At 42.1% G+C, this 27,395-nt stretch overlaps 1 protein-coding gene across 1 annotated transcript in view; it reads right to left on the bottom strand.

Annotated features, from left to right (window-relative positions):
- Nucleotides 1-27,395, bottom strand: part of LOC148037977 (DNA topoisomerase, type IA, core) — a 153,993-nt gene that overhangs the window by 76,625 nt on the left and 49,973 nt on the right. The window contains exons 7-13 of the mRNA XM_087677010.1: nucleotides 15,231-15,331; nucleotides 14,026-14,118; nucleotides 13,827-13,931; nucleotides 13,644-13,727; nucleotides 9,651-9,719; nucleotides 9,510-9,569; nucleotides 9,334-9,405 (exon numbers count right to left, since the gene is read on the bottom strand). Coding sequence (XP_087533136.1) covers nucleotides 9,334-9,405; nucleotides 9,510-9,569; nucleotides 9,651-9,719; nucleotides 13,644-13,727; nucleotides 13,827-13,931; nucleotides 14,026-14,118; nucleotides 15,231-15,331 — 584 coding nt within the window. The remainder of the gene's footprint in view (nucleotides 1-9,333; nucleotides 9,406-9,509; nucleotides 9,570-9,650; nucleotides 9,720-13,643; nucleotides 13,728-13,826; nucleotides 13,932-14,025; nucleotides 14,119-15,230; nucleotides 15,332-27,395) is intronic.

Here is a 27,395-nt window from a genome sequence, read left to right as displayed (position 1 = left end):
TAAAAGGAATTTTTTATTTGCTTTCAAAATTGACCCTCATTACAAAAATCAAGTTTAGAGCCTTTTTCATCAACCCTCTTCAGAGAGGGGAGGACATCAAGTCCTTTTTGGCTCATATGGCCTAATCTCTTATGCCATAACTCCAAGTGGCTGCAAATTTCAGCAACTGCAAGAAACTTGCCATTCAAGGCTTTACAGTGCAAACAATACAAAGTGCCCTTCTTGGTTCCTTTTGCAATTAGCATGGAAACCTTTTTCACTTTCCACAAACCACCACCAAACAGTGTGGTGTAGCCATGCAAGTCAAGCTGACCAACAGACAGTAAACTCTTTTTAATGCCAAACACATATCTGACATCTTTCAACACAAGCTCTTGACCATTGTCTAAAGACAAGTGTACGGTGCCAATCCCATCAATGATGCAAGCATGGTTATTTCCAAGGTACACATTTCCATAACTGCTTGCATTGAACATAGCAAAACACTCCAACCAAGGAGTTACATGGAAAGAGGCACCAGAGTCTACAATCCCAGTCTCAGTGACACCATCATCAACTAACAAGAGTGCATCAATCACATTAATCATGGTAATCTGCATATCCTACATGTGACATACAAGGGCATCATAATCAACTACACATAATCCATCAGCCTCTATATCTGAAAGCTCCTCTATGACTACACTGGAGGCCACATTGGCATTTTCCTTGCCTCTGGCTGCCTCAGATACATCTGTCTTATCCTCTTTCTTCTTTTTGTCTCCTGCATTCTTCTTCCTCTCTAGTTCTTTCTTGTAATTGCCTCTGTCTTATCCTCTTTCTTCTTTTTGTCTCCTGCATTCTTCTTCCTCTCTAGTTCTTTCTTGTAATACTTGCAATCAGGGTTCTTGTGGCCCTTCCGACCACAGTGATAGCAAGTAATGCCATTCTTTTCCTTTTCTTTGCTCTTGCTTCTGTATCTCTGTCCAACATTTGCATTTTTCTTTTAAGCCCTGCCTCTTACATTATAAGCTGAGTTGCTGCCTTCTCCACTAGACGTACGTCTAATTTCTTCATTCAATATAGAACCCCTCACCCCATCATATGAGAGATTGGGGTTATTGATGAGTGAAACCACCAAGGTTTCCCACGAGTCCGGCAATGTCATGATCAAAAAGATCGTCCTCAACTTATCATCAAAGTCCAAGTTTGCATCTTTGAGCTGATTTAGAATCCCTATAAATGCACTCGAGTGCTCAGTTGCAAGCTTTGACTCATCCAATCGCATATTCACCAACTTGCGCATTAAATGCACCTAATTAACAGGTGTGGTGATCTTATAAGTAGTTTTCAGCTTCTCCCGTATTGCATAACCTGTTTCTAAACCATTAACGTCTGTCAGAATGTCATCAGTGACACCCATCTTTATGTAAGCCACTGCCTTTTTATTCACTCTCACCCAATCTGCGTCAGATATTAGTGCGGCTTTATCTTCCTGCAAAGCATCCTCACAATCCTTCAGGAACAAAATGCCATGCATACGGTCTCTCCAAAGGTCAAAGCCATGACCATCAAACTGTTTGATCTCCATCAAACTCTTGATGTTTGAACTCGAAGAAGTTGCAGCCATTTTACTACGAACACAATAGTAAATGCACTAATCTGCAAAAGCACAAGCTGAACCAGCAAAATGCATTGCTATTCTTTTTTAACCAGAAGTAAATCTCTGCTGTTTGTACATTAACCAGCCATTGCATAGGCAAAAGATGCAAAAATGTACCAGATTCTGAGCAAGTCCCCAAAATTTCAAGCCCAAAATTGCATGAATGTCAGTCAATCTGACCCAGCTGAGTAAAGCTTTGCCAATATATGAAAAGCCCCAAATTTCAGGGATCCAATGTTGAAATTTTTTACCCAAAAATGCAAAATTTCGACAAAATTGACAAAATCCCCAATTTAATTGAGATCAACGCTTGCGATGTCTGCAATTTCTGACTCAAAAGTCACTGACAACCATGAATGATGCAAATCTGAGAAAAGCCCCAAATTCTACGACCAGATTTGCACAGATTTTGAAATTGTGTCTCTGGTATGTGAACTCCCGCCAAGAAGAAGGGATTCAAGAAAAGATTTTACAAAAAAATGTCTGGGATTTACAAAATGATGCCAGGGGGGTGGGTGGGTCCGTTGACCCGTAACATCGCGCATCCTGCCCGCTGCCTGCTACCGTCGGTCGCGAGCCACCCACTGACGCAGGTCACACCTGACTATGCTGGTCGCACTACTCCCGTACTGGTAGCTGGCACGTCGTCTTTGGTGCCCGCATGCTACATTTATGGTATAATACTTGAGGAACAAGTGCGAGAGAAGACCGTCCGGGGGCCTTGGGCACCCGAACAGGGTTAACGGGAGCCTAGGAAGTGAGTGAGTTCTAAAATAGTATAACTCACCTGAAGGAGACAATTGGCGGAGAGAGACACGACTTGGGGTTTCTAGCCAACAACTTCCTAGACGTGGCTGGAGGGAAAAACGAGGACGACTCTCTCGTTTCCTGGATATAACTGAGTGGGGGGGCACCGAATGACAGGACTCCCGCACTTAATACTGGTATCAGAGCCGTTTCGACCACGTCCATGATGGCGATCATGACGGGAGCTGCAACCGGGTCACGTTAGTCGTCGTTTTCTATGTTGGTGATCACGATCATGACGAAAACTACAGTCGTGTTACATTAATCATTATCCTCTGTGTTGGTGACCACGACGGATGGGTGCAAGCCAGACCACACTAATCATCAAGGTTCGTGCCAACGATTAAGGCGGGACTGGCAACCACGACGGATGGGTGCAAGCCAAGCCACGCTAATCGTCAACGTTCGCGCTGGCGAACACGGTGGGACTAAGTCCCGCCTTAATATTTCTAGTCACAACCTGTGTTCCCACGCGACCTAGCGGGGGTGATTAATTACACCCTTATCCAGCGCTCTTGCCGACAGGCCGTGTTCCCAGGAGCTCCGTTCTTCGCACCATCTCTACCTTACAAAGACCATAGATATCTGTTCTATCTTTGTAATCAGGGAAGTACCTCATCTTTGTACGCAAATTTCTTATGTTTGCTTTCCAATTCCAATGTATAGATGAAGGGGAAAGAGAGAGAGGGGGTAACTGAAGGCTCTAGTTCCGGGGACCACCCTATGGTGGATCCCCATGAAACAGAAATTCAAGAAGAACAATGAGAAGAATTTTTTGCTACATGAGAAAAATTTGATGATCTAACTGCTCGTGTGCAAGCACAGGGGGTTCAAATGGAGTTGCTAACTCAAGCACTCGCAGAAATAAAATCTCAATTAGCCTTATTATTAAAAAGGGATAAGGTAAGATAGAGACCTCAGATATTCCATCTTCATTGAAAAATCTAGATGTGACTATGCGAGACCCTAGGAAACCCCACCAAAAGTTGAGGGATAACCCAGTGTTAAAAGATATGAAACCCCATCAGTTTCATGGGGAAAAAAAAAACAGAAATAAAGACACTATCTTTAATGTCCTCCAAAAATGAGAAGATTTACAGAAATTAAAGAATACTCCACCACATCTTCAAGCCTTGGAGGCTAGTTTAACCTTGGGACCAAAGGCATATTAATGGTGAAAAACTTTAAAGGAGGCAAATAAAATACATGAAACTTGGGCTCAATTTGAATCGGTCTTTTTGAAAAAATTCCATCGTGAAAATGAAATGGAAAGAAATTGGGAAGATTGGGATTTTGTCAGACAAAAGGGAAGACCTTTGCTAACATATCTCGAGGAGTATTGTGAGATAATCCTTAAATTGGAGGGAATAGATGAATTTCAAAAGACGAGAAGATTCATAAGGGGACTAGATAAGGCCTATAAAAAGGAAGTGAAAAGGAGTTCACCTAAGACGCTTGAAGAGGCAATTAAATTTGCATTAATCAATGAAGCTAATACGCGTCCAAGTGCATTCACTAGTCTCACTGATACAGAGCCCAAGACTAGGGAATTTGAAGCCTCAAAATTTATAGGCAAATCTAAAAGGAAAATGCCATTCCTTAAGGGTAAGAAACAACCCTTTGAAAAGAAACAATATGTAAGGCCAAACTTAAGTCAAAATGACTTTGATAAGGCCAAAAAAAAAAGGTTGTGTTTCAACTGCCTATCTCCTAACCATGCTGCCTAGAATTGCCCTCAAAGGAAAAAGGGGGAAGATAAAGAAAGGATAAGGACAAGGGCAAGGGAAAAGAGAAATAAATCCATGTAGTGCAGACCCTAGAATTAAAGGGCATGAAAAGTATAAATCTTTAGACGTCTTGCACAAGGATGTACAACACACATGTTGTTTGTACTTCTATGTGGCAGCCTACCTTTGGGCCACATGATTTAGCTAGAGTGCATGGATTGATAGCAAGAAAGAGGGTTAGAGTCATGATTGATGACTCTGCCACCCACAATTTCATAAATTATGCACTTGTCAAAAAGTTGAAACTTCCCCAACAAAAGAGTGAGCATCAATATGTTGTTCGTATGATGCAAGGTCAGGATAATAAAATATGGGACACAATGGTATCCAATTTGGAAATCAAGATCCAAGGATATAAAGATAAGCCTGATTTCCAAATTATGAATATGGAAAGAGACGATATTGCTTTAGGGAGGGAGTGGCTATGGGGATTGAAACCATCCTTAAAGCGTAGTTATCATCATAATACACTGGAATTTGAAAGGAATGGTAAGACTTTTGTGATTCAAGGTGAACATGAAGTTTCTAATAACCCTTTGATGTGTTCCCTTGAAGTTCAAAAGCTAATAAAGAAAGAAGCTTGTGAGGTTTATATGTTATGGTTCCTCTCTGTACAGGACACTTTTACTTTTTGTAATATTAAGCAACAATTTTCTTATGTTTGTGAGTTGAATGTAAATAATGAATTAAGTGGTTTGTTAGATCAGTTTAAAGATGTGTTTCCATCTAACTTACCTAGTGGTCTTCCACCAAATAAGGATGATGTAAATCACCCAATTGACATAGATAAGCATACACACCCTGTTTCTAAACCACCTTACAGGCTAAGTGAAACACAGCACCAAGAAGTTGAAAGACAAATTAAGGATTACCTTGATAAAGAGTTTATACAGCCCAACAATTCACCTTCGGCTTCGCCAATTTTATTAATGAAGAAAAAAGATGGTTCTATGTGACTTTGTGTTGATTATAGAGCACTTAATAAAGTAACAGTGAAGAATAAATTTCCTATGCCCAGAATGGAAGATCTGTTTGATCAATTACAAGGGGCAAAATTTTTCACAAAGATCGATTTAGGATCAGGCTATCACCAAGTAAGAATTAAGGCCCACGATGTTCCAAAGACGGCATTTCGTACTAGATACGGACACTATGATTTTTTAGTGATACCTTTTGGTCTCACTAATGCACCAGCTACTTTTATGAAGCTGATGAATAGTGTGTTACAGCCTTATCTAGGACACTTTGTAGTAGTCTTCTTAGATGATATCTTGATCATTAGTACATCAAGAGAAGAACATTTGGACCACTTACAGTTAGTATTCCAATTGTAAAGAATCCATTCCCTTTATACGAAGAAAACTAAATGTGAATTCTTCGCACAAGAGGTCAAATATTTAGGGCATATTATCTCCAAAGAGGGAATCAAGATGGATCCAAAAAAAGTAAGGGCAATTATTGAATGGCCATCTCCAAGGAGCCTGGAAAAGCTGCAGATCTTCCTAGGTTTATTTGGATTTTATCATAGATTCATTCGAGATTATGCCAAGATAGCTGTTCCAATGATGGACCAACTTAAAGGGAAAGAGAAGAGTTTTAGTTAGGGAACAGACCAAAATGAAAGTTTTCAAAAACTTAAGGTAGCTATTGCTACAACTCCAGTACTATTAATTGTGGATCCCAATAAACCATTCGTGGTTGAAGCTGATGCCAATGATAGGGCAGTAGGCGCGGTCTTATTATAAGAAGGTCGACTAGTTGCTTTTGAAAGCAAGAAATTAGACCGTGCAAAACGGAATTATTCTGTTTATGGGAGGGAGCTATATGCAATAGTACATGCAATGAAGAAATGGAGGCACTATTTGTACGGTCCTCATGAGAGCATTAAGTGGCTTAATGACCAACTAGATCTACAACGGCGTAAAGCCAGATGGGCCGAACTCCTCTAAGAGTTCGACTATGAAATAAGCTATAAAAAAGGAAAGTATAATATAGTGGCTGATGCACTCAACAAAATGCCCATCATAAATTAATTGAGTTTTACTCAGTTCACTTCCGATTTGCTTGAATCCTTAAAAGGGAAATGCCAGGTTGATCCGATATATTCCAAAGAAAGCAATAGAAAATGGGGATCTAAATGGAAGGGCCTCCACTGAGAAAGGAACATCTGAGGATGTTCGTCAAGGAAATGGAGCATCAGGGGTTGCTCAAATGGGATTCAAATGGAAAAATTTTACCATTGATAATGGTAGGGTATGTGTCCCGAAAGATAAAGAAATAAGGCGTCAGATACTCTTTGAGTGTCATGATACCCCTAGTGCGAGACATCCAGGAGTTAATAAGACTTATAGTCTTATTAAAAGCCAGTTCTATTGGCCTGGAATGAATAAGGACGTCCTCGACTATGTGGTCAAATGTAATAAATGCCAGGTTAATAAAGCTGAAAGATTGAAAATGGGAGGACTTCTCCACCCATTAGAGATTCCTTTGGAAAAACGGAAGAGTATCTCCATGGACTTTATTATCGCATTACCCAGGACACAGAGGGGGCACGACTCTGTGTGGGTGATTGTGGATAGGTTAACCAAAGTGGCTAGGTTTATTCCGACTTCAACCGATGTTAAAACACCAAAATTGGCTAGATTGTTCATAGAGAACATATATCGATTGTATGGCCTTCCGGCAAATACAGTTTTTGATCGGAATAGAAAATTTGATAGTCAATTTTGGCGTGCTGTATTTAGGAAATTGGATACTAAACTTAGCATGAGTATGGCAGAGCACCCGCAAACTGATGGGCAAACTAAAAGGGTTAACCAAATCCTTGAAGATATGTTGAGAGCATATGTAAGTAAAAGGTAAACTAATTAGAAAGAGCATTTACCGATAGCAGAGTTTGCATATAATAGTACCAAGCACTCTTCCACCAGATATAGTCCATCTATGTTAATGTATGGGTTTCAGCCTAGAGCTCCTCATGCAATAGGACTGCATAAGGAAAAGGTTCAGGCAACAAAGGATTTTTTGGAGGATATGAATAGTATGTTAAATTTTGCTCAAGAAAATATTAAGAAAGCTCAAGATCGAGCTAGAGCTTATGCAGATCCTCACCAAAGAGACATCTCCTTTGAGGAAGGAGAATTCGTCTGTCTTAAGGTGCCTGAACAAATTAAAACCATGAAAATGGGATGATATCCAAAGCTTTCACCGAGGTATTGTGGTCCTTTCACAATACTTAAAAGGGTGGGAGAACAGGCTTAGAAGCTCCAACTACCTGCTGGTAGTAAAACACATCCAGTTTTTCATGTAAGCTAAGAAAGAAGCTATAGATAATCTAATCTTAAATGATAACATTGAGGAGCTATTAGATGACCAATCTATTCCACATGAACCAAAAAGAATTTTAAATGTTCGTAACAGACGAACAAGAAATACTATTTATCAAGAATATCTGGTCAAATGGAAAGACTGTTCAGAAGAAAGCTCAACATGGGAGAGAGTAAGTATTTTAAGGAAAAAGTTTCCCAATTTACACTTGGACCTTCCAAGCATCGTTTTCAAGGACAAAACCGATTCTTAAGGGGGAGGAAATGTTACATTTATGGTGTAATACTTGGGGAACAAGTACGAGAGAAGACCGTCCGAGGGCCTTGGGCATCCGAACGGGGTCAAGGGGAGCCTAGGAAGTAAGTGAGTTCTAAAATAGTATAACTCACCTGAAGGAGACGGCTGGCGGAGAGAGACACGACTTCGGGGTTCTAGCCAGCAACTTCCTAGATGTGGCTGGGGAAGAAACGACGACGACTCTCTCGTGCTTCTTTCTGGATATAACAGAGTGAGGGGGGGTACTAAATGATAGGACTCCCGCATTTAATACCGCGTGCCCTGCGGTCGATTGCTCATTGTGTTGGTGTCTACCACTATCACGTCGCCCACTACAGCCCAGTCACGTCACGCCTGCCACTGCCCCATCGCATGCATGCTGCTGTACGTCTGTCTGTGGCCCCTCGTAAGCTCGACCTGTTCGCGAGCTGATTGTCGCCTGTCAATCTGTGGTCTCAGGAAGCGCGTACAATCTGTGCTCTAATACCAGTTGTTGGAAGCGATAGGGACGCAGCTCGAGCAAGAGTGAACGAGTGAGTGTGACAGCTTGAGAGAGTGTGAGCAAAGTGAAAGTACGAGACGATAAGAGTGCACCAACAATGTGTTGGTACACAAAGAATAAAATGTATTTATACTTAGGGCACATAAAGGGTGCGTTAACATGTACAATGTGCGTGTACTATACACGGAGGTTACCGAGCCTTTATATCCCAACACATGATATTCTGTCCCTTAATGAAACCATATTGACGTGGATGAAACCAAGTGCGGGAATACTTTCTGCTATCTATTGGCAATGATTTTTTAAAAAAAATTCATACAAAGAATCCATAACAAAAATGGGTCTCCATTGTTTCAGGTCAGCACTCTCCTCTCTCTCTCTCTCTCTCTCTCTCTCTCTCTCTCTCTTTTCGTAAAACTCTCTCTCTCTCTCTCTCTCTCTCATATCATGGAACAGTTCTATTCATCATTTTGGCTTTCAATATACGTAAATATGACCTGATTTCTTTCCTTCTAATCCTTTTGTTCACACCCCACTGCATGGTTTCTACGATCTCCATAATCTCTATACATTTATATTGAACACACACTGACCTTTGACACTGACATTGGAAACCTCTTAGCTGCTAGTAACAAAAGGGGAATCAACAGCATGGTTCAGATGGGTCACTTGTTTCACAAGTCATGCACTAGAATGAACAAACTTCCCCCTTTTCATTGAACTTTGGTGAGACATTTATTCACCTGGCTCACTGAATTCCAGATCAACTTCACATTTTTACATCAAGATTTATCACCAGATAGAGTCAGTTGCAAGATGTGGGGCTGCTCAAACACTAAATGCCAATAGATAACTTCTAGTAGACAAAATCCTACTATGAGACCTAAAACACTGCAACATTTTTAACACTCATTCTGAGCACTAACACCAGTTTTAGAAGTAGAACAACAACACAGAAAATTGACTGGTTGAGCTTACACAGAGACGGTTACCTGTTCCTCTAAACGGGCTGTAAAATTGTAGTTCACAAAATCAGGGAAGTAGTTTGAGAGGAACGATACCACCTGCACCCCGAAGACACCATGAAGCATCCTTAGAACCCCTTGAATATACTCTAATCAGAATAAAATTGAATGATCTGAGCAGTCTGCACAGATTTAATTCATACCATTCGACCACGAATTTCTGGAAAAATTCGGTGTTTTTGCATTCTAACATACTTTCTGGACTGCAACAGATAAAAAATTAGCATACAGAGGCATTGATGTGCACACTCAACCTGCTCATTTGGGGGGGTGGCAAAAACTACCTGCAATGTCTTTAATGTGGCTGCATAAGTCGAAGGCCTCCCAATTCCAAACTCCTCCATTGCCTTAACCTATAGTACCAAGAAAGTACGAATAATAAAGGCAAGCATTTAAGTTTGTTCTAGAAAGCTGTTTAGCAAAAGTTACATTTGCAAATGGAATCATATCTTTATACCTCATGCATGTTTTCTTGGGAGATGAGTCATTTCAAGTTGCCATGCTGGTTATCTTACATATATCCTACATAGATGTGTTTCAGCACCCTTTTACGATTTTTATTGAGTAGGCTCTACTATGAAGGTTATTCTTCTTGTACATTTAAAAGTGTGCCAGTGCACATGGATGCATGTGTGAGACGTGGCTGATTTGGGACATGCATTTCAGGCATGGACTGTCAGAGATTTAGTCATCCCCTGGATGGGCACCCTACAGTCATTCTAGGGCAGATTTATGCATCTCCTGGCCAGGGCAGACACTTTGTACAGAAGTTTGGGCAGTCACCAGCAGTTGGGCACGTTTCGGGCAGGCGGAGCAAGTCGGACAGGCTGCACAGGCTGGGCGGGAGTGCCATGTGGCATGCAGCACATTTCTGCAGTTTTTTTTTTCTGGTGCTGCCGATTATTTGTGCAGCAGTCAGCCAGTTCTTATTTGGCCAACCTGGTCATTTTTTATATTCTTTATTGCCTATCTATGGCAGGCCTGCCCCGGGTCATTATCACTTATGATTTGCAGGTTGAGAGAGATCTCTGGCAGGGATATGTTTGACAGCCTGTTGTACATATTGCATTCAAGTATTTCGTAGATTTCTTTGAGTAATGTTTGCACCCTGAAAACCATGGGTGGTGGGGCTATTCTAGATGTCCGGCCATACCCTTCCACATTCACTGCACTCTGACATGGTCTCGGGGCAGCATTGAAGGGCTGCTTGATCTTGGGCAGACCTGAAGGGGAGATTTCAGCATGACAAAAGGCTCTGTTTTCAGCGTTCAAGTTCAAGGGTGAGCGGGAGGGCTAGGCATTCACAAAAGGCTAAAACGAGCGGAGAAGTGCGGGAAGGGAGCAAGTTTGCTGCTTCTTTGCAGGTTCTTAACTTCTTGCTGTTTCAAGGGAAAAGGCTGTGTTTTCAGCCTTATGCTGCATGTTTTCAATTTTTATCGCCTCCAACGATTGAAGCAGGTTTGGAACAAGCGGAGGAAGTCCCAACAGGCAACATTTTCAGAGTCAAAGGGGGCTGCCCTTGTGTAGGTTATTTAGGTAAAAATGTATTTCGAGCTCGACATGGAGTTCCAAGCTACTATGGACCACGAGGTCCCCATGTTGCCGGCTCTTCCTCAAGATCAGAACCTCGATGTGAAGAATTACCACATATAGCAGGTAATGATGCTTGCCATCTTGGAGTCCTATGATATGGCAAAGACTACCATAATGAGCATGGGGCAATTGTTAGGGTGAATCAGCTATGCTTTGCAAGCTAGGAAAGCTTGAAGAATTGAGATGATAATGTGGCAGCCAAATGGAGCCCCGTTTTTTAGTAACAATTGATGCAAATCTGGTCATGTGGTCTTCACCCTACTCCTTGCAAACAAATTTATCCCCAAATTGAAATTGATTGTCTAACCTCTTGAATCTTCTTCAGAGCCCTCCCCCCCGGCTGCTGTCCCCGGCCTGATCCCCCCCCAACCCCTGTTCGCCCGCCTGTTGTCATGCACCAGCCTTCCCCCCACCCTAATCCCCCACCTCCTTCGCCCTCATTCCACGCCTCTTAGCGGCCCCGATCCCGGCCCCATCCGTCAGGCCCAACACCCGCACTGTGCCCGTTGAGAGCCCGCCTTCAGTGGTGTCTAGCACCTCCCCCACCGGCAAAATAAAGAATCCCCCCCCCCTCCAATTGCTCCCTCCCTCTGCAGCAACTTCCCCCCTCCGGTAGCGCAGCAACGAGATTGGTAGGTTCTCAACAAGAACGTGCAATGGAAACCTCTAGTCAAACGACGGTGCATTATGTGAGAGCCCCCAGTCAAACACCACAAAGCTGGAGCTGAAAAAAACAGCGATCTTTGGTCAAGTCGTCGTAGAACATTCCCCATCTAGGGCCTAGCTTCAAGACTGGCTTCACTCCATACTGTGCATTGGCACACCGCAAATTGCAGAGGCGGTTCTCATGGGTCAAGGGATCTTCGTGGTACAACTCACCTTGGCAAGCACAACCCGTGAGCTAGTGGATAGCTCACCCTATGCTTCCACGAAGGGGGTCGTCTACATGGTTCCCTGATACTGTTGTCGTGCCGCTATGCGCACACTATGTAAAAAAAAAAATTCTAGAGTGTGGCTTCCTTTTAGATTTAGAGAGCCAATGCTACTTTAGGCATTAGTGTTAGTGTCCATGGTTCAAAATATTAGATTTTTTTGGACAAGTTTTTAGTCAATTTTTTATATTCTACACATTATCTATTGTAAAAATCTATAAAACTATAGACAACTTCTAGATTAGGATAACATGTAAAATAAAGCATGTAGCTTTCAGCCAATTTAAGAGGATTTTATGTAAAAAGAGAGATTAACAAAATCGTGCAACGCGCGATCGTTATTTTCAGACAGTGAACAATACTCCGAAGTGGGAGATAAAGGAGTGATCTGGCTGAATTTTAGCCATCCATCCTAGTATTTAACACCCCTCTCTGAGCTAATGGAGACATCAAATTGGTGATATGAGCAGTATAGAAGAAGGTATTATTTTGTACACGTTTTTGTCTATTAGAGTTATATTTTCTCATAATGCTGAAAGAAACTGACAGGCTTCATCTCTGTTAGTATTCTTCTATATTTTCTAATTCTTTTTGGGAGTATTCTTCTACATCTTCAATCTCTTAGAACCCCTTCTCTTCCATCTACTCCTCTCCCTAAATCTACCTTCACCCTGTTGTCTCTTATCTTCAAGAACTTCGCTTGAAACCTTCAACCCTTCTCTTATCTCTACCATCTCCGGAGTAAAAGCTCTCGAACCCCCGTACATTCTTCTCTTGCCAAACCCCTGTGGTGACCTTCAACCCTACGTGTTGCGACATTGGTGAATGTGACGTGAAGGTGGGTGTAAGAAAACTCCAAGATGGGGGATTCTTCAGGAGATACTCTACAACAATTGGTGCACATACTGCAGCAGACTCAGCAACAACAAATCCAAATGTTACAACAACAACAACAAAGGCAAGACGAAGATAAGATTGATTCCAAAGCTATCAAGGCCCTAAAGAAAGTTGGGTGGGAATTAAAACAATTTAATGGTCAAAATATCTCTATTTTTATTCGCTTATATGTTGAAAAAATGATCTTCTTTGGTGTACCACAACATGCATGGAGCCGTTATTTTGCCAGTCTAGCCAAACACAGTCTTCAAGAAAAAATCCATGGTCTTTTTCAGCAAGATACGGATTGGGCTGCATTCAAAAAAGCCCTACGCGAAGAACGCCTGAACAACCAAAGCCCTACAAAATGGGTAACTATAAGAACGCCTGAACAACCAAAGCTTACTGAAAATATAACCCCAGATCAAGAGATGGAATATGCGCCACAAACAAAGAAGACCGAAGAAAAGAAGAAAGGCAAGCAGCCAGGTTACAAATTGCAGTCTGACATAAAATCTGCAATTGATCTCAAACGAGTCCTAGAAGATCGAATTCTAGGAAGCAAAATTGAATTCACCTTAGGTGAAATTCTTGGAATTGCCAAACGTGAATTCCATGATGTAATTATTAATGTAATCAAAAGGAAAAGACAATATGTTGGTGATGAAGCTGAAGAAACAGTGCATGCTTTTTTGCAAGTTCTTCGAGTTTTTAATCATTGAATAGCCCATATAGAAATGCTGACTAACTGATGACCAGGTGGTATATTTTCTTAGCGATTTTTAATGACATGGAATAATCAAAGAGTGATGACGTACAGCAATTGCAGAACAGAAAATATGACAGTTTTCTCGCATAAAATGGAAACTGACTGACCAAAGATCCCTCCGTGAAGCGAGGAGGTGGTTGCGTAAAATGCTGACGAGGTTCTGCAGCCACTAGTCTGACAAGGTCTCCTTTCTGCAAAAGCTCAAATATAAAACCAAGGAATCCAGAATACAAATTTTTTGCAAAACCATGATCACTCAGGAAGTGCTTCCAGGAGGCTATAGTGGAAACCTGCAATGACAGAAACACTGAGCCTTTACTGTGCTCCTCAACCAATTCACCTTGGCTGCTTTGTCCATCACCATCATTAACATCCAACAATGCAGCATCTTTATCCTGCCATGCAATGTCCAGCATTACAGAAATTAACAGGAACTCACGTGCTTCTAATTTCAGGCATTCAAAGGGTACCCTCAGATAACTTGCAAACCTGCAGTGCAGAAAAAAACCCTGGAAAAGTAACATTTGAGCTAGTTGCACGCAGACAAACTGCACCATCTCCTGTTGCAAGGTCCACAGACACCTGCCTTGAAAAGAAAGTAAAAGTTATTTACATAAGTATATGTATTCCTTTGATCATGGTCAACTTTGAAATGTTAATAATCCACAATTGCCAGTCAAGTTACATGCCTAAAAATCCACAATTGACATTCATGTTACACGCCCTAAGTGGTTCAGACATTGGTTTGGATTGGTACACCGTTATAAACATGATGCTTCTATTCCTAAATTGTATACAGTATGGGCACTATCGTTCTAGAAAGAGCTTAAATTCTGAAGTGTTACGTGTCCTTCCTTGTAAGCTGGCTACTTTCTGCTCTTATCATTTGGTTGTCAGCTTTTACTTCACTTCTGTCACCCTTTACTAAGATACTGTCTTTTTCCCATGAAGATGAACTAAGACATTGTCGTTGAAAAATGGTATTGAGTTTTGCTCACTTTTTGCAGGAACTCAGCAGCATGCTTATATTGTCCCTAAAATAAAGGCTAACCAGCTCCATAACTCTCCCTTAGGTCCAAAATTTCTACCTTGCATCTTGCCACCGATTATTGCTAATCAAATTTATGGTTAACTGAGGTACTGACAAAAGCTTTCAATCTTCCATCATAACCACATCTGCACACAGGATACCCCCTCCTTTCTTCACATCTGATGCGGGGTGGAGCTGAGAGATCACCTTCAGTAAAGGAGCTGCAGATCCTGATTAAGCAAGCCCCTTCCACGATGATAGAATGGACAACATGAGCCTTAGTACATTTTTATCAGACAAATCCATGATCTTTTAGTGGGCCAAATCCACAAATTTTGCACTTCTCAACCATTAAACCAGCCCCTTCTAGACATTTTCAGGCTCTGACAAGTGGGTCACTGCAATATCTAATGAGCCATGCATCTTTGGTAAGCTCTTCACCCTATTTTTGCCATCCAATTGCCTTGCAACAACAATTTTCCTACCCATGAAATCTATTTTAGCGCACATGGTTATCGCAATGAGTTCAGTGAGGATTGCTCTCCCCACTAAATTTAAAGCTGTTCTCAGCTGCGTCACACTTTAGACACCACCCACTTCAGCAAGAAGGTGACCAAGCACAAATAACATAACTGAGCACTGCAAGATAACAGTAAGTTTGCACCTCTTCTAACACAGCTTGCTCCATTTGGCATGCCATTGTGCGCCTCCAAATGAGAGAATAAAGTTGCAATGCATCTTCATCCAACATACCACATAGCTCCGCTGTCCAATCACCATGAAAAGCAAAATTAGCAGCAAAACAGGGATTACATTTTAGAAACTGCTTCCAATCACCCTGACATCAAAATAAGCACAAAAAGTAGTGAGAGAATCATTGGAATTTGAAGCCATTGAAGCTTTCATTGAACATAAGAGCTCTCTTCTTGTGAGCAAAACATGGAAAAGACCCAAACTGGAATTTGCAATGAAACATTCTCAGTGAAAATACTACTCAAATGAAGGCAAGCTTCTTCCATAGTTAAAAGAACTTGCTGTTTCAAAGCACCTCATGCAGCTGAAGCTGCTGATCCACCCTTGCTGCCACTGCCTTCTCCCTGCCCTCTTCCAGCTACCTCCCCCCCTCTCCTGCCTTGACCTGACCTTGCTCTTCCCACCTGCTCTTGCTCCTCCAACCTCCTCCTCAAGCTGCCCCTACCTGCTCCTATTCTTCCCACCTTGTCTTCTCCCTCCCTTATGGTCCTACCTGCCTGCCCTTCTCTTCCTGCCTTGATTCCTCCCTCCCTCCCTCCCATTCCCACCTGCCCGCCCTGCCCTGCCAGCCTGCCAGGCCCTTGGGAGGAAAAGACTCCTTGTGAGTCTAGAGTATGAAACCCTATCAAGGAAGGTCAACCAAAAAGTGCCGAACACTCCAAGTCTTCACTCTGATCAACCTGTATGCCCTGTAAGGGTTAGTGCCAACTAAGGTGGTTTCATACATTTAGTACCATATGTTCAGTACGTGAATATGTATGGTATGGAACATCCACAAAAATTCTAAGAATAAAATAGATCATGAAGAGGCCTAGGCATTGTGGACAAGAATGAGGAGAAAGGAGGGGAGGAACAGGAAGAGGGATTTGGGAGAGGGAGAGGGAGAGGGAGAGGAGAGGAAGGGAAGTTGAGAAAGGGACAGGGAGAGGGATAGGGATAGGGATAGGGAGAGGAGGAAGAGAAGGCAAGGGAAAGGGAGAGGAAGAGAGAGAGGGAGAGAGAGTAGGGTGATCGAAGAAGGTAGTGGCTTGAAAGTTGACCTCAAGAGAGGGAGATTGATGAAAATGGAGGCTGATTTGTGTAGTGAGATGGGGGGAGGGGGCTGCCCTTTTATAAGGGCTGAGGTGAGGGAGAAGAGAAGAGTGAGAAGTGTGAAAGAGGAGTGTGAAAGAAGATAAGTTTGAATGTGTAACAGCCCAAAAAATGGGCAAAATTTCAAAAAATGCACCAACAGACATTTTAAACAGTTTTTTTCTTTTTGGGTACAATTTGAATGCATGCAAACCATATTGTACTGTAAGAAACGAACATACAATACAGTACCGTACGAAACATACCATATGCACATGACATGCAACCCAAGTGCTAACCTACAAATGACAAGTTAGAGCCAAAATACCACATAAGACCATAAAACATGCATACCTCAACTTCAATGAAAAGTTCTTGTAATTGCAATGTGTTGGTTTTTGAGATGGTCCCACTACCAAAAGATAGCCACACTAAAGATGTAGGGAAGTAAGAAAAGAAATGTGCAACAAAATAGTGAAGCTAGACTAGAGCATGCCTTGCAAGAATCACCAAATATGCAAGCAGGAGATGTGATAGGTCTACAATCAATGTCGCCAACATTTGAAATGGTGGAAGGCTCCACAATCCACAGGATTGAAGGATCTCTAGAAAAAGTGGCCAAAACTGCTTCTGGCTACACATTCGATGGAGAGGGCAACTCAAAAATAGATGGAGACTCATCAACTCTAACCTCAAGGGAGACAAAGAGTGTCTGAGGACCAAAGTCCAAAATAGTGGCATTGGCAAACCCATCGGATAAGCCCTTAAGTGAAGTATGGGTAGACGGCCCTACCGCCATGTGAGTAGTGGGTCTACCTTGTTGAGGTGGAGGATGACCCCCTCCCAACTATGGAGGTGGAGCTAAAGGACCCTCGCTTGATGCACTCTAGTTTCTAGGTGGGGAAGAGGCTCTAGAGTTGGGCAAACTGTCCTTGGCCTTTAAGCAACACTCATCGTCAAAATACCCAACCTTTTGGCAATGCTAACAATACCTATTCTTTTTTGGAACATTTTGCCAATTCAGTTTCAATCCTTGAGGGGAGTTACTTTGCTCTTCACTGACCCTCTCAGTCTTTGTGTTGTTCTTTCCACCACCTTGCTTCACCTTTTCGCAAGTCAAGGCCTTTTTTGAATATTTAGTTATCTTATAAAATTACCGAACAACGGAGTGTAACACAGTTTCCGATACTCAAACTCATATAAGGTGAGTAACAAGGGTCATAAGATCGCTTATTGTATGAAATGAAAATATATTTGTCACAATTTGTTCATTAACATAGTGCCTTACTCATCAGCTGGCTTCAATAAGCCAATGGTGACGAATTCACAAAGCAATCACCAATACTCAGCCAACTCAACACTCAAAACATCCCTCTCAATGATTCTAAACTCGTGGAGATCATAGTCAAGGTTGATTCGTCGAGTACAATTGCAAGACGCATAGTAGTCGACTAGATGTACCCAATGCTTAAATGCAAGGTCAAAGTGTTCAAGTTGAGAGTGAAATTCGAGCATAAGACCCCACATCAACTCAACTATGGCTATGGCATTTCTGCTTTTCCAAGAGTGAAATATCTCATATGGGAAATAGCACGGGTGAGATTCGAAATCTTAACCTTGAACAAGTTTCCATAAGCCTTGGGAATCCAAGACATACCACATCAAAATTAACCCAGCGATATAGGTAAACCTATTAAAATGAGTCTTATCTGGAAACGCATGTTTGGCTGATGCAGATGGATGGATGGCTTGAGAAGGGAGACAGATGGGTGGCATAGGATAGAAAGAAGGGTAACTAGGCGTTACATGCGGCATCAAAGTGTGTTGCATGGTGACTCTAGATGTGTGCCCTAAGAGAGATGAGTGACTTGTGAATGTCCGAAAAGGTATAGAATGGCCACTAGGTATTTCCATGTTGGCAAACTATGTACCCACCAAGACATGGGAGAATAGGATGGGACTTGAGACGTATGGGTGCGAACCCATACATATAGGTCCCCATGGATGGTTGGATTGCGAAGATAACCTCTACCACCAGTGCACATCCACCACTTGGTTGTGCAAAAGGAAAGGACCTAAAGGGATAGGATGTGCCAATGTTTAAAGATCCCCCCAGTGTGGTTTGTGGTTGGATAGGTGATATCCAAAAGGGAAAAGTACATGAAGTGAATGGTAAGGGAGATCCAATGGAAAAACTAGATGAAACAGATGGTTTTTCAACTTGAGGTGAAAATGATACAGATGTGAAATGTAATGAAGTTGAAATACCAAACTCATTTTAATTTTAAAAAGAATAATTCCAAGAAGAAAAATTGAAAGAAGACTTACTATACTTTTTCATATAATCCCCTCATCATGTATTAATGTACAATAATTGATCTTCATCAAGAGGACATTTTCCATAACATATAAGAATTCCTTCATCTGTAATAGTATAAGGTCGTGGTTCTCCGGGACAATCACAAGTATCTCCATCCGTGACCCCCTCCTACTTCATTCTCAACATAGGCTACTTTGGAGACTAAATTGGTGTGGAATTGTTTGATGTCAAGTTCCCTCTTTAGTTCATATTTCTGAAGACGGGCTTTCCGATCAAGGACCTAGGTTTCTTCAATGAGAGGACCTAGCTCTAATCCCATGTAAAGAAATGCTTGACTACAGAATATAAACACAATTGTACGACAATCACACAAGTTGATAAAGAAACACAACTAGGGTTAGGGTAACACAGAGACAATGAACACAACGGATGAATAAATCTAAACAATGAATAAATACAATGCTCAATGCAACAAGCAAACTTTACAAGGTGAGATATTGACCCCCCAACTCTCCTGTCTCCAGGATGGGGACAGAGAGTATGAGCAAAAGATACAATGCCTAGCAGCAGCAAACGCAGCCCTGATGATGGCCAAATCACTATCAAATAGGCTGTCATCAGCAGAAGGCTGCAAATGCAAGCTATATGATGATATGGCAGGCTGGGAACTGAAACCACAGCAGGCTGGTGCCACATGGCAGGCTTGCAATAGCAGATTAGTCAAAAACGACGACAACAAAAGGACCCTCAAACAGTAAACGCAGTCCTCACAGCAGTAGACAGCATCGCCAGCTGATCATAGTGATAGACAAGCTGAAAACAATCATGAACAGCAACAAGGGGCTTGACAGCACAGGCCTGATGATGGACTGCACTAGGCAACAGCTCGAGCTGAGATATCCTCCATGAACCAGATGTGGACAGCAAAGAGGTGAAACCAAACTGAAAAAAAGGATCAAGCCTGACTAGTGCGCAGTCTGTCTATTTGTAGATGGTTGGGTCCTTCCGAATTGGGGTTTGTTCTATGGGGCATACACACTAGGAACACACTTCTTTTTAATAAATGTTTGGTGATTGAATTAATTAAGCTTCTCTTGGGCTGTTTGAATGGCTAATCAGCATATAATGCAATTTTTAGCTCCAAACCCACAGCTTCCATAGCTAATAAATTCCCACAGATCAAGTTTGATGCTGACATATACCTCCACATCAAAGGCGAGAGTGGTGACCTTGGAGGCATTATCTCTGGTGTGCCGGTTGGAAGGTGACATGCACACACACCAAGGTTACTTAAGGTCAGTTTCAACAAACTGGAGCAGTCCAAGGTGGTGCTTGCCCCAATTATGCCTGACATTTAGAGTAGCATTATCAAGGTCTACCCGAAATTATGCAAAGGCAGGAAAAACACAACGATTGGCATGTCATTTTGTTGGTCTCTGTGTAATGGCTTGTTTTGGCATTTGGATTGATGGCAAGGATTATTCCATGCTTAAGGATGGCAGCAGCTATCATGGCTCATTTTCATGGCCTTGATGAGGACTTCTTCCCCCACACTACTTAGATTGGTCAATCTTTTGGATGTCTCATTTGCAGTGATAGGACCTTTGCAAATACAATAGTGGAGAGCAAACCTCAGCACCCGTTAGTTGAGATCGTGGCAAGTCACCTCTTCACCTAGTTCTCTTCATGCAGCCAGTAAGATCCCCTCGATGCATGGCCAATTTATGCTCTAAACGGTATACTACACTAGCCTCCTAGGGCGGTATTTTGCATGCATGATGAAGGCCACCTTGCAAGGACTAACCTAGCATACATCATAGGAAACAAGTTATTAGGCCTTGCTCAGCCTCCTCTAAAGATGAGAAGGAAAGACCCTTGCCTCATAGGAGTTAGAGAAAACGACAAAGGATATGAGCCATTAGACAAATGAGACGGTGACCAAGACAAGGAGAGAGACAAGGAGAGAAGAACCTATCAAAGAGACAATGGAGAGTTGTCAGAGACTCCAAGCATTGCTCCTTAATAGAAATGCGACAATAGTTGCACCATCGGCATCAGTGGTGACAGAGACAATTACACCTGAACCTCCTATCCTAGAGCATATCACAATGCAGTGGAAAGAAGTTGTTGGGACAAAGTTTCACTTACTAGGCTCTAGGAATGGATATCTCAAAGATTCAAGCAAGGGTTTGTAATTGTGTAGACGAACTTGGCATTCTACCTAAAGGAGGGGATTGAGATCTTTACAAAGGGGATATTCTTCACCCAATTGTGAGTGCCAATTTTCAACATAGAGAAGTCTATACCTTCCTAGTACACGATCATGGTAGACTTGGGAAAGTTCACAATTAGACCAAATTCACAAGATGCTCTACGCAAAGGATGAAAGCTGTGGCTCATTGTAACACAACTTGGTACTTAGTGAAGGGAAGGCAAAAGCACCAGGGGTGTGAACTATGGCCAATGAAGGAAGAGAGCAAGAGAGAGAGACACAGCATGTGGAAACTCCAACAATCACAATGTGTGACTGGCCTTTCCTTATTTAAATATCACTAAAAGAATAAAGAATGAAGTGACAGTGACAAGAACCTACAACCTGCAATATACAAGTATGCAAATACTGTCAACGTAGTAATACATATGCGAGGTAGGCACAAGTGCCTTTACCCCCAACCACCTCCTACTTAAAGATAAATGTGTCCCTAGTGAGGAAAAAACAAGAAAAACAATGACAAAGTACAAATGCACATAAAGTACAACAAGATGAGCAAAGACGTCACCTCATCCAATGCCCATCAACATTCTAAGGCAAAACGCTCCACTAAGAGACTTTTAGTAAGCAAATCTATAGGATTTTGATCACTTGAGATCTTGACAAGCTCAATGGACTTGTCCTTAATAACCTCTCTAATAAAGTGGTAATGCACCTTAATGTGCTTTGTTATCATATGAAAAATCGGATTCTTGACCAATTGAATAGCACTCATAGAATCCAAAAGCTTTGTCTTCACATGGAAGACGCATTCTTGGCCCATTGAATAGCACTCAAAATCTGAAAGCAATGTAGGAACCACGTCAATAAGACCAAGTTCTGTGACCAGACAGCCTAACCAAAGAGCCTCCTTGCAAGCCTCAGTGGCTGCAACATACTCTGCCTTTGTAGTAGATAGTGCCATGTATTTCTGCAACTTGGATTTCCAAGGAATAGCACCTCCAACAAAGGTGAAGACATAGCCAGAGGTGGACTACCTACTATCTGCATGTCTTGCATAATCAAAGTCAATGTATCCCAACTGTAACCAGCCTTCCTTCTCGGATAGGGTGGTTTAACCTGATTAAGCACTTAATTACAGCAATTAGCAAATGAACATAAACCAGAATGCTCACTTTACCTTCATAAACTTGGACAATGGACACCCTGTTGGCCCCAAAACTAGCGCCCCTTTCAGTATTTCTTTAATTTCAATTGCTAATGGATAAATTACAAGCCGAGATTTCACGATCTCCTTGGCTGATTCAAAAGCCTCTTGCAGTTCCAATAATCAGCAAAGCATTCGGGCAAATTGCCCCTTGATTTTCACCCAAGACTTGCACTAATGGAAGCCCAATTGGTCAAATGCTGCCCCCAATTCACAATAGATGGGCTGGCATCTGAAATCCTCACAATTCCAGGAATTTCCGGTGCTGATTTCAGTGTACAATGCCTTTGGCTGATGGCACGGGTACCAAGGTGGTTGCTAAATCCTAATTACTGCTGTAATTTAGGGTTTACAGCAGTAAACTCTCTCCTGTCCAACAAATTTGGCTGTACTCTGCTACCAATGGCTGAGAATTACTAAGAATGCTTGAGCATAGACCGGAGGAGATGAGAGAATGCGGTAGAGAGAGAGAAAATCAGCTGAAATGTAGCTTTTGATTCGTAGCTGTGATGACAAATCTGATGGCACCAAAAGCTTCAAAAGAGGGGTAAAACACCAGCTCAACAAGCGAGCCCTTCTCTCCTACCGCCGCCTCTCTTGAGGCGGAAGAGAAAGCCTGCTGCCCCCTGTCCTGTCGCGGCGCGCGATCAATCGTCCTCGCCTCTCAAGGCCCAATCTGATCTCCTCCTCTCCCTCTATCGAGCTCAGAATGGCGGCAAATCAACTTCCACCACCCTCCAATAGCCTTCTCCCTAGTTGCATGGGAAAGGTTTGCCAGGTGGCAGCCTTCCTAACACGTTTTCAGCCATTAAATTAATTTTTCAAAATTAATTAATTCTGAAAATTAATTTCAGCCCTTTTGACCCTGCCCAAAATTAAACATGTCTATCTGTAATGAAATTGGCTAGGCCATTTGCAACTTGGAGTGGTTTCCAACCTCTATTAACCCTTAGACTAGCATTAATTAATTAATTAATGCTAGTCCCTAATGTCACCACTGACACTTCATGGCCAAAGAATTGTCCTAGGGTCCAACCTGACACCAACTGACCACCAAAACCCAATTGGCATAACTTAACACAACTTTTGCCTTTAACACCCACTCCATCCTCAAGGTCCTTGGCCCGTTCCTATTAAATAACTGCCATGTGCATCACATGTACTAAACAACCTTGCACATTTGATTAATAACTTAATCAAATGTTACTAGCAAGATTAAAGCATCTCAAAATTTCACGTCCCCGTGACACCAACACTCTTGTATCCTGGCCACCATAACATATGCACATATCTACATTGCCTTTAAGGTACCTCATGATACCCTGCACGGCATCCCAATGCCGTCTGCCAGGGGTAGCCATCGAGCATGCCACAACTTCCTTCCACTGCAAATACTATGTCAAGAGAAGTGGCTATCATTGGCATACATCAAACCACCCACTGCAAATGCATAAGGGATTTTGGCCATCTCGGCCTTCTACACATCAGATTACGAACAATTGGCCCGGATAACCTTCACATGAGAAGATAAAGGACAACCAATAGGCTTAGTATCCTACATATGAAACCACTGAAGAACCTTTTGGATGTACTCATACGACAAGTAAAGGAGCCCCTTAGAGCGATTGTGCGTGATGCGTATCCCAAGAATATGCAAGACTTGTCCCATGTCCTTCATCTTAAAGCTCCTCTTGAGCTCACTTTTCAAGGCATCCAACACATAACCGCTCTCGACAATCAACATATCATCCACATAGAGTACCAAAATCATACAGTTGCCATCATGGACCTCCTTCGTGTATAAACATGGATCCATATTACTCTGGGTATATCTTTGTGAGTACATGAAAGCATCGAACGTATGATACCATTCCCTAGATGCTTACTTAAGGCCATAAAAGCTCTTTCTCAAATTGCATACTAGATATTTCTTGACTTTTCCCTCAAAGTCCTTAGATTGTTGCATATAAATTTCATCATGCAAGTCCCCATGTAAAAAAGCCATCTTGATATCTATGTAATAGAGGTCGACATCTAGCTGCACAGCCAGGGCTAAAACCAAGCGTAGGGTAGTCATCTAAACCACAAGAGAAAATACTTCATTGAAGTCAACACCATGCTCCTACTTAAAACCCTTAGCAACCAATCTTGCCTTATAGATTGGCTTGGGGTATCAAGGAATACTTTTCAACTTCTACACCCACTTGCATTGCAAAGCACACTCTCCATAAGGCAAAGGAACCAAGTCCCACATATCATTTTTCTATAATGAGTTATACTCTTGCCTACATGGCCCTCTTTTAAGAGTGACTATCACCTCTGCCCATGTCCTCATCATAGATAAGAGACTCATCAACAATTATCACCATAACATAGTCAACAAAGCGCACAAATTGTTTAGGCTGACATCTATCTCTAGTAGACTGCCGCAAAACAAGCTATGGGGAACATGTACCTCTTGTCTCACATCATGGTCTTGGGCCACTAGAGCATCAGTTACTGCAAGCTATCTAGCTCGCTATACAATGACAAGTGGCTCCTCCTAAAATATCACCCTGTGTACCTCAACAACCTAGTTAAGCTACTTATACATTTTCTTCTCATGGAAAATATCATGGTTGTAGATCACCTGCTCAGCCTATGATAGCCCATCTCGCATAATCCCCATAACCAAGAAGATGCATTTCAGGAACATAAGATCCAGCTTATCACGCTTGTCCTTGGGAGCATAGAAAAAATCCTCACAATCAAAGATATGCAAATGAGCATATAATTGAGATTTTCCAAACCATAAATTCTCTGCAACCTAATAGTCGAGAGCAGTGCATAGAGATCTGTTAATTAAATGTATTGCAGTAGTAATTGTCTGAGTCCAAAAATACTACGTTAAGCCTACATGGCTAAGCATACTACGAACTCTCTCTTGGATCATCCTATTTATGCGCTCATCCATACCATTCTGGGATGGGGTATACGAGACGATCAACTAACGCTTAATACCCCTCTTATCACAAAACTACTCAAAGGCTTAAGTTACATACTCATCCCCATTGTTAGATCGTATGCATTTCAGCCTATACCCAAACTGGTTCTCAACAAGAGCAAGCCAACGCTGAAATGCAACCAAGACTTCGGATTTCTACTTTATGGGGTATGCACAAACTTTATGAGACTAATCATCAATGAAAATAACAAAATACTTCGTATCACCTAATGACTTACAAAGCATAGGTCCACAAACATTAGAATGAACAAGAGCCAAAGGCTCACCCATGCACACTATGCCAAAATTCTTATGTGAACTATAGGTCTGACTGCCATAAAAACTGCGATCACAAGAATCAAAATACTTATAGTCAAGGGTTGGAAGATATTGCAAATGGTTAAGCATTTCATTCCCGTTAATGACATGTACCCAAGGCAACAATGCCATAATGATATATGTGGTACTATAGCCACTGCCAAACCATGATCAATAGACCTAGATACAAGTAAGAAATAATGTCCTCCGCGTCTGAGGTGTGGGTAGCAAGCTGAAATACCTAAAATCTGCAAAAACAAGATGTCGATGCAACGGAAGAAGAAGAGAAGTGGATGCCGAACCCGCCACCGGTCTTTGCCTTCACTGGAGTAGAGGATCTTCGCTGCTAGGTGAGCAGATCCAGCACTGATACCATGTCAGAAGACGACGTACCAGCGAGATAGTAGGGTTTGCGGGAAGGAACACGGAGTGAACTCGGCAAACATGAAGTAGAGAAGAGAAGAGAGAAGAAACTCTAATGAATGGAATTATGAAGATCTGAATCATGGAGTAAATGTGATACAAGGGAAAGAACAAGGGTGCCGTAGCATAAGGAACGTGATGAGGACAGCCATGAACCATGAACCGCAATGTCCTCCTAAAGGGGTGTGAGGGTAGTGGTGAGGCTAGAGAGAAGAGGTGACAGACTGAATGAATCCGCCGTAAGGAATGAATGAGATAGTGGTCTATAAATAGGTATAGTCAATCTAGGATGGCGCCCCTTTTTCGGGCTACAAATCCTAAACGCAAAACGCAAAAATGCAAAAATCCAACTGCAGGTGAAGGGTTTCTCAATAACTGCTTGTACACTAAGAAAGCAGCAGATAGCAGCCTGATTATCTTGGTTTTGTATGTTGATGGCATGCCAATTGCTAGCACGGATACTCATGCATTGGATTCACTGAAGCAAAGTCTTCATGGTAGCTTTGATATGAAGGATCTTGGTAATGCAAATCACATTCTTAGCATGCGAATACTCAGAGATAGATCCAAAGGCTTACTCTATCCATCTCAACAAGAGTATATCTCCGAGGTTTTGCAACGTTTCAATATGGAGCGGGGGAAAACAATTGGGGTTCCATTGTCTCCATATGTGAAACTCATTGCAGAGGACAACCCTACATCGGATGATGAGAAGGCTGAAATGGCCAAGATACCATATGCTTCACCTGTTGGTAGTTTGATATGTGTTATGGTTGCTATACGTCCTGACATTGCCTTTGTAGTGGGAGTGGTTAGCAGATACATGGCAAACCCTAGCAAAAAGCATTGGGATGCAGTGAAAGGTATTATGAGATACCTCAAAGGCACAAAGGAGTTGTGCATCTATTTTTTGGAAAGCAGAAGGCATCTGTTGTCGGCTTTACGGATGCAGACTATCCTGGTCATGCGGATTGCAGAAAGCCCACATCTAGGTATGTGTTTACTTTCACAGGAGGAGCAATCTCTTGGATCTCCATGCTACAAAAGTGTATTGCATTGTGTACTACAAAGGCAGAGTATGTGGCTGCCACTGAGGCATGCAAGGAGGCTTTATGGCTTTCATGTCTGGTGGGAGAGCTTGGCATCACAGAGTTACCTGTTCTTAATTGTGATAGTCAGAGCTTGGCATCACTGAGTTACCTATTCTCAATTGTGATAGTCAGAGTGCTATCTTTACTACTGCTCATGTGGACACGCGTCCTCCGTGGTATGAATGGTACATCGTGGCATTCCCCCTTCTTCCCCATCACCTTATGGTATGCTATGGGCACGTGTCCTCCAGACTTGATCTTTTTTCTACATCATCGCCTCTATGTGCATAGGGTGCTCTTCACATGGATGCTTGCCGTTTATTCCATAAATGGCAACAATGACATTCAATCTTTTGTGCGTTGCCTCCATGTCGCGTCCTCCATAGCATGAATAGCATGGCATACAATAACTCTTTAGAATTCCTTTGTGTTTATGGTGCGGTCATACCAA

Source organism: Lygodium microphyllum, chromosome 4 (genome assembly GCF_053477565.2).
Source record: "Lygodium microphyllum isolate KBCC chromosome 4, Lygodium_microphyllum_v1.1.10, whole genome shotgun sequence".
Lineage (NCBI taxonomy): Eukaryota > Viridiplantae > Streptophyta > Polypodiopsida > Schizaeales > Lygodiaceae > Lygodium > Lygodium microphyllum.
This window is presented reverse-complemented; position numbering and strand designations above follow the sequence as displayed.